Source organism: Mustela erminea, chromosome 15, assembly GCF_009829155.1.
Source record: "Mustela erminea isolate mMusErm1 chromosome 15, mMusErm1.Pri, whole genome shotgun sequence".
NCBI classification, from domain to species: domain Eukaryota; kingdom Metazoa; phylum Chordata; class Mammalia; order Carnivora; family Mustelidae; genus Mustela; species Mustela erminea.
The window spans coordinates 79,420,224-79,434,823 of NC_045628.1; the positions used below are offsets into that span (position 1 = coordinate 79,420,224).

Sequence of the window (14,600 nt, forward strand, 5' to 3'; positions counted from 1 at the left end):
TATATTTAGCTGTAGAATTAAAGCAAAAATGAAAAATAATACAGTGCTAGAATGATCAATCTAATTATAATTGTTCAACACCCAGACAATGGGGGAATGATGTAATTTATGTAATATCCAGGGGTACAAGTTAATTAGATGGGAAGTCAAGTAAGTTTGCAGATTTTCTCATCTATAATTGGGAGTCAATAAAGAATATTCAAAGCTAACAATCAAGAAATTACAAGTTTATGTAAAGGTATGCCATGTTCAAGATAATAGGTTGCTAGAGGAAAGAGAAGGGAGATGGAAAGATCGGAAACATAATTTCATCATACTTGGAAACCAGTGAATTTCTTCAAAGAAACAGAGCACTGTCTATATAAACTTATAATAAAAATAAGCTTAAGAAAAAAATTCAAACCTTCCTGAATATGAGAAGACAACACAGAAAAGACCCACAAAGAAAGCCAAGCACATAAAGATTAGAAAAATACATTAAAACAGGAAGTGCAAAGTCAAATGAGATTTCAAACAAAACCTGTTTTTTAAAAAATGACTCTCTGTGTCTCAAAAACAAAACCCAATTCTATGCAGTATAAAAACAACAGACCTAAAAAAAAAAGTAATTCATAAAGTTTGAAAAGTAAATTACAGGCAATGAAAAAACAAATTAAAAGCATAAAAATGATAGTAATATTAAGAAGATACTGAGGCTGAAAAGAACTAAACAAGACAAAGAAGAGAAATTTGTAATGCCAAATGGTACAGTTGCAATGCATATGAAACAACTAGAAATATTGGTGCAACAAATAACAAACATTTCTAAACTATAAATTATGAGAAATCAAAAGGGGAACAAATATGTTAGTAGAAGTAGTAGACTTTAACTTACCTTTCTCAGTACATGACAGACTAGTGACAAAAGAAAAAAAATTAGCAAGACCAGGACTTTTCCCTCCACCTGTTAAGAAGAAACAGTCATTTCCCTCTTGCTATAATCAATTAGAAAGTTGAACAAAACATACGAAATAAATTTTTCAGACACTGGCCAAAAAACAGCACAAGACTGATCCCTGAGAGAGGGGGAAAGAATTAGGTGAGACCTACCAATGCCCTGACTTCATAGTTGGAGGCAATTTCTGGTTGTGGCAGAGAGGAAGAACCCAAAGGTGGGTCAACATTTTGAGTGAGTTGATGAGACAGACATTGAATTTTAGAGAGGCCAAGATGGCTGAAACTTGCAGAAGTGAACACTGGAAATGAGGGAACAATGCTAAGAATGAGTTCCAGAAAGTCATATGGGGTCCTCATAAGTCTTTGGCTGAATGCCAGTCTGCATACATATACTGAGAAATTTCATAAGGTCACCAAAAAGCAATTTGGAATACCAAATTACCACAGAACTGCAAGTTGAAAATTGCCAGATCTAATACAAAGCTGAGATTTACTCAAATTTCCATGGGCCAAAATAGAGAGACATCATTTAATATATGAAGCATTCAGTAGACATCCAAGAAGAGCTAACGTTTGTATAGGAACTAAATGACTTCTATAGTAAAATACTCTAGACTCAAAGAAGTAAAACAGATCTTAGAAGACTCAAACTATTCATAGGGAATGTAACTACCTGCCAAAACAAAGTCCAAATATTTAAAGTATACAACAGAAAACATCCAGCAGCATAAAATTCACAATGTCCAGTATCCATTATAAAAGTATGATATATGAAGAAACACTATAAGCATAAGCAGGAGGAAAATTGGTAATAGAACCAACACAGAAATAACAGACATGTTGGAATTAGCAGAAAAATCTATAAGATAGCTATTATAAGTATCACAGTTATACTCAGGCATTTGAAAAAAATGAGAGAAAGGAAAGACGGAAAGAAGAACTAATTAGAATATCTAGAGATGTAAGAGTATTAACACATGGAAGGAAAATGTCATTGATTTGATATTAACTGCAAGAGACTGCTAAATAAAAGATCAGTGAACTTAAAGACACGGCAAAAGAAACTAAAAATGAACCAAAAGAGAAAACAAAGATGGTATAAATGAACAGAGAGGTGGGAAAATATCAAGAGTTCCAACAGATGTGTAGCTGGAGTCCCAGAAGAAAAGGAAAAAGACCTCTATGAAAAAACTAACATCATAATTAATGGTAAAAAGAATTTTTTCCTCCTAGGAGGAAAAAAGCAAAAATGTCCACACTCATTACTTTTATTTAACATTGTTCTGGAGGTCATAGACTCTGCATCAGTGTAAGAAAAAAATAAATGAAAGGAAAGGAACTAAACCTATTTTTATTCATAAGCAACATTGTTATATATATATAGAAAATCCTAATGAAGCAAAAAATAGCTACTAGAACAAATAGTGAATTTAGCAAGGACATGGGATGCAAGTTATTGTAAGAAATAAAATATTTCTAAATACTAATAATGAAAAATTAGAAAATAAGATCTAAAAATCATTTATAGTAGCATTCAAAACTTGAACACTGGTGGGTATGTTTAACAAAAGATGTGCCAAGACCATACATTAAAAACTCTGAAACAGGGGCGCCTGGCTGGCTCAATGGGTTAAGCCTCTGCCTTCAGCTCAGGTCATGATCTCAGGGTCCTGGGATCGAGCTCTGCATCAGGCTCTCTGCTCAGCAGGGAGCCTGTGTCCTTTCCTCTCTCTCTCTGCCTGCCTCTCTGCTTACCTGTGATCTCTCTCTGTCAAATAAATAAATAAACTCTTAAAAAAAAAACACCTCTGAAACATTTCTGAGAGAAATGAAGGACAACTTAAATCATTGGAAAGATATACTATGTTTATGAAGTGGAAGACTCTGTAATATTAAAATATCAATTTTCCAATTTTCCTGAAGTTAATCTATAGATTAAATGCAATTGCAATCTAAATCCCAGTATTTTTAGTTAGAATTTGAAAAGCTGATTTTTAATAATTCATATTGAAATTCAAACAACCTAGAACAGCCAAGTTTTTTCAGAGAAGTTTTACTACCTGGTTCAGGATTTAAATATGAAGTACAGTTGTCAAGACAATATGGTCCCAGAATAGACATGCAGACCAATGAAATAGACATGTAGATCACTGAAACAGTTTTCAGATATAGATCTATACAAACAGTCTCAAAGATGTCAACATAATTTCATGGGAAAAGCATAATCTTTTCAATAAAAGGTACTATAACAATTGGATATCAATATGCAAAAAATAAATCTCAACTCTTACCTCAAACCATAAACAAAAATTAAAACAGATCAGAAAACTAAACATAAAACTTAAAAAGAGAAAACTTCTAAGAGAAAACAGCATTAAGTCTTTGTAAACTTGGGGTGGGGAAAAGATTTCTTAGGACAAAAAGAAAAGCATAGACCATAAAAATGTTTCAATAAATTTTACTTAAATTTACTTAAATTTTACTTAAGTACAATAAATTGTACTTAAAATTTAATACTTCTGATTTTAATAATAAAAGAAAATTAGTCAAGGAATAGATTAAGGGGAAAACTTACAACATATACATGAAAAAGGACTCTTATCTAGAAAGTACTCTTGCAACTCCCTAAGACAATAATTCAATTAAAAAATGGGCAAAGGACTTTGGAAAAAACTTCCAAGCAAACAATCACACTTAAGAGGGTCTAAATGATTAGTCATCAGAAAAATGCAAAATAAAATCATGAAGAACTAGTGTATAAATATTTTAGTGATGTTGTAAATGATTAGTGATACATGATAAAATGGGGTCCACTTAGTCACATTGAATTTCTAATTTAAGATTATCTGATAAGAAGCCATCATACAAGAAAAATTACAGTCCCTGGTTTATATATATTCAAGTTGCAAATGGCCTCCCCATACAATGGGCTTCTATGGCAACAGAACATTTCAAGACCTTTTTGTGAGGATCTCATGCCCAGGTCTTGATCCCTGCCCACATCACCACTCCTGCTTTCCTGCCCGAAGAGCCTATACCACCACAGATGCTGGACATTCCCAGCTGCAACTTGCACAACACCCCCTCAATCTCGGAGAACTCAAAGTGGGTAAAAAATTGTGATATTGAGCAGTCAGTGACACCACTGTAAATAAATTAAGAAGGAAAAATATATCCCAAGTTCTAAATAATTTAATAACCTTTTAGAATAAAATTTTCATTAGCTGTAAATCACTAGAAATGGAATTGATACTATAGAATACAAAGCATAGTAAAACATAAAAACAATGAGAACATTTTTGAAATATGGAAAATCATCATTCCTTGCCTGTTTGCACTTGTACTAGAGCAGTAATTACCAAACTTGTCTCTACTTTGGAACATTCTGGTGAGCTTCGTGAGTTAGTGATGCCTGTGGCCTAACCAAAGAGATTGTGATTCAGTTGGTAAGGGGATGGTCTGGATTTGGAATTAAAAAAAAAAAAAATTCTTCCACCAATTCTAACATACAGACAAGTTTGGGAAATGCTGTAGTTAGTAGAAAATGGTAGGGATGATGATCCTCTCTCTCTACTTATTTTTAGTGTCTTGCATTAACTGATTCCATATGATACAAGTTAAAACATAAAGAACACTATGTAGGTAACATAAACCTGGTCAGTTACATTTAGTATGACACATTTTGGCTGAATTTACAAAGTAGGAACCTGGAAACACTGGTTGTCACCTCACTTGACTTCATAATGGTGAGTGAAAGTTTATGATGATGTAGTTTGTTTGCTTGTTATGTAGAAAATACCTTTAAATTTGAACATTAATTTTTTAGGTTTAGGTTTAAGTCTAAATTTTTAGGTTTAGGTTTAATAGGTTTAAGGTGTTAAACCTATTAGTGCCCAGATCTCCACCAGGTGTGAGCAGTTAAATAATTCAGTCCCATTAACTTTTAAGGAAATTGGCAAAGATTATTTTATTTAAGTTAGTCCTCTGTCCTACCCAGAAAGCATGAATAACCTGTAATTGCTTATTCCTTATAGAGAATGTGAGGGTGGTGTGTGTGTGTGTGTGTGTGCGTGCGCGCGCGCACGCATGTGCATGCTGGGGGACATGTTAAATGTCATGAGATTGAAAATTTTTGTGAATCTCAGAGAAAAATGTTAAAAAATGAAAGCCTTAGAAAATTAGTTTAATATATGACATTAACAACATAATTTCTATGAAATACTAATTTAGTACAACCATGGTATTTCTGGTTCTGGATTTGCATCATTATTACTACAGTGGTTCAGATCCCATTCTGTATTTTGAGGATGATCTATGATCCCCCAAATACATTCTATTTACTATGTAGTGAGCATTCTTTTCTCCAGACTACTTGCTATATTATGAAATTAAGTCTTCATTAACTTTTTTCAAACCAGATTTATTGAGATATAATTTACATACCATTCATCCACACACTTAAAATGTACAGCTCAATGGCTTTTACTATATTAACAGAGTCTTGCAACTATCAGCATAATCAATTTGGAACACTTTTATTCCTCCCAAAAGAACCCCCAAACCCCTTATCTGTCACTGCCCATCCCTCCATCCCCCTAGCCTTAGGTGAACACTAATCTACTTTCTGTCTCTATATATTTGCCTGTCTGGACATTTCCTATAAATAGACTCACACAGTATGTGGTCCTTGTGACTGGCTTCTTTCATTTAGTATAATGTTTTCAAGATTCATCACTGTTGTAGCAGGAACAATACTTCATTCCTTTTTATTAACACTATTCCATTGTATGGATGTGGCACATATCCACTGTATATCCATTCACTGAGTAATGAACATTTGGCTGATATGAATAGTGCTGCTATGTGCACAAATTTTTCTGTGGGTGTAGATTTTAATTTCTCTTGGGCATATACCTAGCAGTGTAATTGCTAGATAATAGATAACTCAATGCTTAACCGTTACAGGAAATGCCAGACTGTTTCCCGAAGCAGCTACGCCATGTTACCTTTCCTGTTAGCTGTGTAAGAGGGTTCCAATTTCCACATCCTTGTCAATATTTATTGCTATATATCATTTGATTATAGCCATCCTAATAGACATGAAGTAGTACCTCATTGTGGTTTTAACTTGCATTTAATGATTAACAATGTTGAGCATCTTTTCATGTATTTATTAGTTATTTATATATCCTTTGGGGGAAAACATCTATTCAAATCTTTTGTATGTTTTAAAAATTGGGTCTTTTTGTCTTGGACTGTTGAGCTGTGAGCATTCTTTATGTAGTCCAGATAGAAATCTTTGTTATAAATATAATGGACAGATGTTTTGTTCCATTCTATGGGTTGTATTTTCACTTATTGAAGTATAATTAACATACAATGTTTTACTACTTTCAGGTGTAAAACATTAGATAATTCTATCCATTAGTCACTGCTCACCATAAGTGTTAGTCACCACCTACTACAATACAAGGTTATTACAATATTATTGACTATATTCTCTATGCTGTGTATTTCATCTTCATGACTTATTTTATAAATGGAAGTTTGTACCTCTTAATCCCCTTTATCTATTTCAGTTTGGAAGATTGTATATTTCGAGGAATTTATTCACTTATTCTAGGTTGTCCAATTTGTTGGCATATAATATTTCATGATATTCTCATATTTTTGTATTTGTATGGTGATGGTGGTATTTCTCCTCCTTCATCTTGGACTTTGAGTCCTCTCTTTTTATTAAAGAGTGGCTAAAGGTTTATCCATTTTGTTTATCTTTTCAAAGAACCAGCTCTTGATTTCATTGATCTTGTTTATTATATTTTTTTGTTTTATATTTTTGCTTTCTTAATTGTGTCTTCTGATGCACAAGTTTTTTTCAGGTCCACTTGTGTTGTGTTGTGTTGTGTTGTGGTTTCATATAACTAAGAATCTTCACCTATCCAAAGCCAAAAATATTTATCCCTATCCATCCTTCTAAGATATATTGATACTTTTAGCTCTTACATTTAGTTCTATAATCTATTTGGGTTTACTTGTGTATTTTGTGTGTGGTACATGTTCAGATTTACTCTTGTATATGAATATCCACTTACTTCAGAACTATTTTTCAAAAAGACTAACTATTCTTTCCCACCCTCCACTGAATTACATTGGTATACTCGTTAAATATCAATAATAAATATGAGGATTTCTTAATTTTATTCATTGGATTATCTATATCTATACTTATTCCAATATTGCATCATCTTGATTACTGTAGCTTTGGAGTAAGTTTTGAAATCAAGAAGTGTGAGTTCTCCAACTTTGTTTTTCTTTTTAAAGATTGTTTTAGCTATTCTGAGTCACTTATATTTTCATACAAATTTTAGAATCAACTTGTCCAGTTCTGCAAAGTCAGCTGGTACTTTGAAAATGATTTATTTTGGCCTTTAGATTGACTTGGGAATTATTGCAAGCATATCATTATTATATCTTCCAATCCACAAACATGGGCTATCTTTACATTCATTTAAGTCTTCATTAATGTCTTTCAACAATGTTTTACAATTTTCAAAGTATAAATTTTGCACTTTTGTTAAATTTATTTCTAAGTATTTTCTTCCTTTTATTCCATAGTTAATATAATTGTTTTCTTAATATAATTTTTTGGTTTCTTATTTCTGTTGTATAGAAATAAAATGAATTTTTGTATATATTTTTTTAATTTTTATTTTTTATAAACATGTATTTTTATCCCCAGGGGTACAGGTCTGTGAATCACCAGGTTTACACACTTCACAGCACTCACCAAAGCACATACCCTCCCCAATGTACATAATCCCACCCCCTTCTCCCAAACCCCCTTGAATTTTTGTATATTAATCTTATACCCTGAAACCTTAACCTTAACCTTGTTACTTCTAAAAGTATTTTAATTTTAGCATTTTATATATATAACATATAATTTTAGCATTCTATATATATATAAAATCATGTCATATGAAAATAGAGATCATTTTAATTTTACTTTTCTAATCTGGGTGATCTTCATTGCATTTTTGTGTCCAGCTACACTGCCTAAAATTTACAGTACAATAGTGAGTAGGAATGTTAGAAATGATATCTTTGTCCTGTTCTTGATTTTAGGGGAAAGCATTCAGTCTTTCACCATTAAGCAAAATGTTAACTGTGGTTTTTGTAGATTTTTTTTTTTAATCAATTGAGGAAGATCCATTCTATTCCTACATTGTTGACTGCTTTTATCCTGAAGAGGTATTGGCTTTTGTCAAATCCATTTTCTGAATTTATTGAGATGATCATGTAGTTTTTATCCTTCATTGTTATGATGTCTTACATTATTTTTGGATGTTAAGCCAATTTTGCATTCTTGCGATAAATCCCATTTGGTGTTTATGTATAGCCCTATATATAATTCTAGTTTTGTCATGTTTGATACTTTGTTGAAAATTTTGCATTTATACTCTTCTATGAAATTTCTTTTAAAATCAGTTATGAAAAGAGAGAAGAAATATCATTTATACCATCTTACATGATTATGTAATTTCCTTGCCAAGGTTCTTGCAGACTGGATTTACTTATTTTTTTTTTTAAAGATTTTATTTATTTATTTGACAGAGAGAAATTACAAGTACACTGAGAGGCAGGCAGAGAGAGAGAGAGAAGGAAGCAGGCTCCCTGCTGAGCAGAGAGCCCGATGCGGGACTCGATCCCAGGACCCTGAGATCATGACCTGAGCCGAAGGCAGCGGCTTAACCCACTGAGCCACCCAGGCGCCCCAGGATTTACTTATTTTTAATCTGAAGAACTTCTTTTAGTATTTCTTGGAAAGTGTATATTATAGTAACAAGTCTTCTCATTTCTCTGTTAATATGGGAATATCTTTATTTTGCCTCCATTTTTGAAAGACTATTTTGCTGGGCATAAGATTCTTGGTTGACAGGTATTTTATTCTTTCAAAACTTTGAATTTGTCATCCCACTGCCTTCTGGCCTCCATTTTTTTGGGTGCAATGAGAAGTCATCTGAAAATCTTATTGGAGCTCCCTTGTACCTGAGTCATTGTTCTTTTGCTGCTTTCAATCTTATCCCATCATTTTTGGCTTTCAAAATTTTTGCTACAATGTGTCTCAATATAGATCTCTTTGAAGTTATCTCACTTAAAATTCACTGAGCCCCCTTGAATGTACACATTAATGTTATTAAGCTAATTTGAAGCTCTTTAGCTATAATTTCCTTGACTATTTTGCCTATTTTATTTTTTTTCCTGCTGTTATTCTTATACTCCCATATGCCTATATTGGTGTGTTTAAAGACTATCATCTCTGAGTCTCTTCATTATTATTTTCATCATTCTACTTTCTCTCTGGTCTTCAAATTGCATACTTTCTATTAATGTAAGATCAGGTTTCATAATTCTTTCTTCTTCCAGTTTAAACCTACCATTGAGCCACTCTAATGAATTGTTCTTTTTTTTTTTAATTAGAAGTTTTCATTTTGTTATTATAATTTCTATCTCTAAATCAACAATCTGTTTGATGTGCCTTCATACCTTCATACCTTTAAGCATTTCTTTTGGTTCTTTGAACATGTTTATATCAGCTAATTTGAACTCTGTTAAATCTGACATGTAGGCCTTCTCATAGGCAATTTCTGTTACCTACTTACTTCTTGGTGTACAGGTCATGCAGTCCTGTCTCTTTGTGTGTCTTATACTTTTTGGTTGTTGAAAACTGGAAATTTTACATAACACATTGTAGCTACTCTGAATACTAATCCTCCTTCCTTCCAAAGCTTATATTTGTTTTGATGTTTGTTTGTTTTGTGATTTGGCTGGCTATTTTAGTGAAGTCCATTAAACCTTGGTTTTTTACCTTGGAAGGTGAAGCCCTGGGCAAGCGAAGCCACCTTGGTTTTATCTGGTCTGTCCTGACTGTGTATTTCCCTGATTTCTCCATTAAGATATCTGACTCATTTGGCATTACACCAGTTGTTAGGCTCCACTAATTACTCACAGGCTAGTCTATTAGTTTTGACAGTGTTCTGGGGCATAAATTGTACAGCAGTCTGATCCAATTAAATTCAGAATTGGATAATTTTGAGACAAGTCTTTGAGGTTTGTTCTTACCTTGAAGAGCTATTTTTGTTTTTGTGCTTGGTTCATTCTGGTAAACTAGTAGGCCTATGATTATCTTATTGGTCTCAATTAGGAAGAGTTATTATTTTTGAGAACATCCCTAGACTTGAACTCTCTCTACCTCTAATCTGTTTCAAGTAGCCGCGTCCTTTGGGAAGAGTTTTAGAGATCTCTCTTTGTATGTACTACCTGTCACAATAGGCAAAACTTATTGCCACTACACTCGGTGACAATGAGGTTGTAGTCACTGGTCTTCTTGGCTTGCCTTCCCAATAATCTCTTAGAGATTCTCTGCCTTACAAGCAAGCTGTTGTGAGAGTGATCAGGAACTCAGTATTCTTAGCGTGTCATGCTTGTGGCAGAGACTGTCCTATGGATATAAGTTGATTGGAAAAGAGGAACTCTAATCTCTTAGCCACACTCATCAATTTTGCCTCTTTAACTTAGAGTTGGAGGGGGGATGAGAAATGCTAGTAGGCTGCCCCTCCTGTGAGATATGGTAAGCCTGATTGAAAATTGAGAAGACTATTAGTCCTACAGTCTTAACCACATCTGCCTACAGTGGGGCTTCCATCAAGCTAGGCTGTGAATAAGAGAGTGAAGGAGTAGGTCATGGCTACAATGCCACAGACTTTTAGCATTCTTATTGAGTTGCAATAGATTTGCTTAAGTAAATGTTTCTTCATTTGTGTTTTAAGACAATATCCAGAAAATTTGCAGAGTTGTGCTTTTATAGTTTTGACCAGTTTGGCTTATTTGGGTGGAGAGCAAATCCAAAGAGCCCCTCACACTTCCATCCCAAAAGGAACTTCTTTTTTTTTTTTTTTTCAATAATTTTTTTTTTTTACATTTTATTTATTTGAAAGATCATAAGTAGGCAGAGAGACCGGCAGAGAGAGCGGGGGGAAGCAGGCTCCCTGCTGAGCAGAGAGCCCGAAGCGGGGCTGGATCCCAGGATCCTGGGATCATTACCTGAGCTGAAGGCAGAGGCTTTAACCCACTGAGCCACCCAGGCGCCCCCAAAAGGAACTTCTTGTAAACTGGTGATTTTGCTATTTATCATTTGAAAGTTTTACCCATTTTCATTACAAGAAAGGACTTTAGCTATATTAGTGGAAGATCAGTTCTTTTAAATACCAATAAACACAAACACATGCAACTCAAACTCAATGTTTAAAAGAAATATGTCCACAGTAATATGCAATATGTCCACTGGCAATATGCCTAGTAATACCCAATGGAAATTAAATCTGATTAAAGAAAAATAATTACATTTTATACTTTAATTTGTGGCTGTGAAGCCATTGTACACCCATAGCATATACTTTGTAAGTGCATCTCCTACGTTTAATTGTATTAGACCCAAGTCAGTCTGTAGAAAAACTTCCCAAATAATTTTTTTTTTTTAATTTTACATCAGGATCACTGCTTCAATCTTATTACTAGATATCAGTCTATTCAGGTTGTCAATTTCTTCCTGGTTCAATTTTGGGAGTTTATAGTTTCCAGGAATTCGTCCATTTCATCTAGGTTGCTTAGCTTATTGGCATATAACTGTTGATAATATCTTCTGATGATTGTTTCTATTTCCTTGGTGTTAGTTGTGATCTCTCCCTTTTCATTCATAATTTTACTAATTTGAGCTTTCTCTCTTTTCTTTTGGATTAGCATGGCCAATGGTTTATCGATCTTATTGATTCTTTCAAAAAACCAGCTTCTAGTTTCATTGATATGTTCTACTTTATCTCTAGTTTCTAACTCATTGATCTCTGCTCTAATCTTGATTATTTCCTTTCTTGTGTGTGGAGTTGGCTTAATTTGTTGTTGATTCTCCAGTTCTTTAAGGTGTAGGGACAGCTGGTGTATTCTGGATTTTTCAATTTTTTTGAGGGAGGCTTGGATGGCTATGTATTTCCCTCTTAGGACTGCCTTTGCCGTACCCCATAGATTTTGGATCAAAGTGTTTTCATTCTCATTGGTTTCCATGAATTGTTTCAGTTCTTCTTTGATTTCCTGGTTGATCCAAGCATTCTTAAGCAAGGTGGTCTTTAACTTCCAGGTATTTGAGTTCCTTCCAAACTTTTCCTTGTGATTGAGCTCCAGTTTCAAAGCATTGTGGTCTGAAAATATGCAGGGAATAATCTCAGTCTTTTGGTATCGGTTGAGCCCTGATTTGTGACCCAGTACGTGGTCTATTCTGGAGAAGGTTCCATGTGAACTTGAGAAGAATGAGTATTCTGTTGTGTTAGGGTGGAATGTTCTGTATATATCTATGGGGTCCATCTGGTCCAATGTGTCATTCAATGCTCTTGTTTCTTTATTGATTTTCTGCTTGGATGATCCGTCTATTGCTGAGAGAGGCATGTTAAGATCTCCTACTATTAATGTATTCATATCAATATGACTCTATCTTGATTAACAGTTTTCTTATGTAATTGACTGTTCCCATATTGGGGGCATAAATATTTACAATTGTTAGATCTTCTTGGTGGATAGAAAAGAGACTTGGTCCAATAATAAAGTATACTGAACTTGTGTTATAGTCTAAATTGAAACGTGAAGTTTGGGAAGTGAAACAAGAAACAGACATAAATTCAAACTTACAGAAGGTGTTGAGCTTTCTATCAGACCTGCTGACTCAAATACTTACTACAAATTAACAATAAAAGCACCAATTTTCAATTTATATATGTCAAAGACCAGGAAAATGTGTTCTAAAGATCAATTGTTAAATGTCTATTTATTATTATTATTATTTATTATTTATATAATTCATAATTTATTATATAATATTTATTTATTAATAATATATTTATATATTATATATTTATATATAACAATACAAGCACTAATATTCAATTTATTTATGTCAAAGACCAGGAAAATGTGTTCTAAAGATCAATTGTTAAATGTCAATTTATTATTTATTATTATTTATTATTATTTATATAATAAATTATAACTTATTATATGTAATAATATGTAATATATTATTATTCATTATTGTTAAATGTCAATGTAATTATAATATTACATATCAGTAAATATTTTTAAATCCCATTTTTTTTTGCCTTAAGTTCTTTCTGTGGAGACATACATATAAACACACATACACACAACACAGAATATTGGCCCCAGTGAGAAAAACATACTCTTTGTTGAATATATGAAACAATGAAGCCATTACCATGCTCCAGCATTTTCATGGGCATCCAGAAGAGAATGAAGGAATGGATCAAAGCATTTAAGCATTGAAACCAAAACACCTAAAAGAAAGCAAGGCAAGAAAGTTATGCTAGTACACTGGTCTAAACCTAAAAACATGTGATATTATAAAATATGCTTATAGTTTAAAACAGTTATAAAGCCAAAATATTTTCCTAAAGATGGAAAAATTCCATTTCTTTTACTTCTAAAAGAAATGACTGGGAATGTATGAGATATTATTTGAAAAGAAAAGTTAAATGTAAATGTATGGAACTCAAATATAGGATATTTGTTTTAAAAAACTATAAAGTCCTGCGGTGCCTGGGTGGCTCAGTGGGTTAAAGCCTCTGCCTTCAGCTCAGGTCATGATCCCAGGGTCCTGGTATGGAGCCCCACGTCGGGCTCTCTGCTCAGAAGGAAGCCTGCTTCCTCCTCTCTCTCTGCTTGCCTCTCTGCCTACTTGTGATCTCAGTCTGTCAAATAAATCAATAAAATCTTTTAAAAAAAATTAAAAAAATAAAAAATTATAAAGTCCTAAATTATCTAATGAAAAAGAACCAGAAGTAATTTTTAAAAGAAATAAAAATATTTTTAATACTTAGGCTATAGCATTTTAAATAATTTCATACCTTATTTCATGTGATACACTCTGAACCTTTACATCTCCACCTAGACTCTGGTCAAAATAAATTTTAAGGTACCACATACAATTTTATTAGAAGAAATCTTAATAATATAAGATCTCTAGAGTCAGACAAGAGTACATCTTGGGGTTAGATGGTTGAACTTCTTTTGGTTAAAAATATATCAGTTATTTTCATGCTTGCCAGGAAGACTCACCAATAAAGGGCTAAAGAAGAAAAAAATGTGGAAAAACATATTTTGTCCTGTGACCTAAATTTCCTGGAGCAAAGCTGTTTTTAGGAAAGAATGTAAGAAACTGGTTTAAAAGCACAGTTAATGCCAAATCGGAAAACCTCAAGACTCATGGAACATTGGGTAAAATACATTGAAGTTTTTGTCTCAGTACTGGAGAAAAATTATCCTTGTACTTAGCACAACTGTCCTTCCTAATAAATATTAAGATGCAGATCCACAAGGATTAAATTTTTTCCAGAACAAAACTCAAGAATAGTCATGGTAATATCAAATAAAAGGTTTCTGTACACAGCAAAGGAAGCTAACAACTAAACAAAAAAACAAAAAAGGAGAAAATATTTGCAAATGATACATCCATTAAGGGGCAAATATCCAAAATACATGCAAAAACTTCTACAATTCAACACCAAAAAACCAAATAATCTGATTAAAAATAAGAAGACATT

The 14,600-nt window shown here is 33.0% G+C and overlaps 1 protein-coding gene across 5 annotated transcripts in view; it reads right to left on the reverse strand.

Annotated features, from left to right (window-relative positions):
- The window catches only part of RNF6 (ring finger protein 6), a 282,619-nt gene that overhangs the window by 37,897 nt on the left and 230,122 nt on the right, over positions 1 to 14,600 (reverse strand). For all 5 annotated transcript variants that reach the window (XM_032314708.1, XM_032314711.1, XM_032314710.1 and 2 more), the window contains one exon: positions 13,256 to 13,334. In XM_032314708.1, the coding sequence (XP_032170599.1) occupies positions 13,256 to 13,334 (79 nt within the window). The remainder of the gene's footprint in view (positions 1 to 13,255; positions 13,335 to 14,600) is intronic.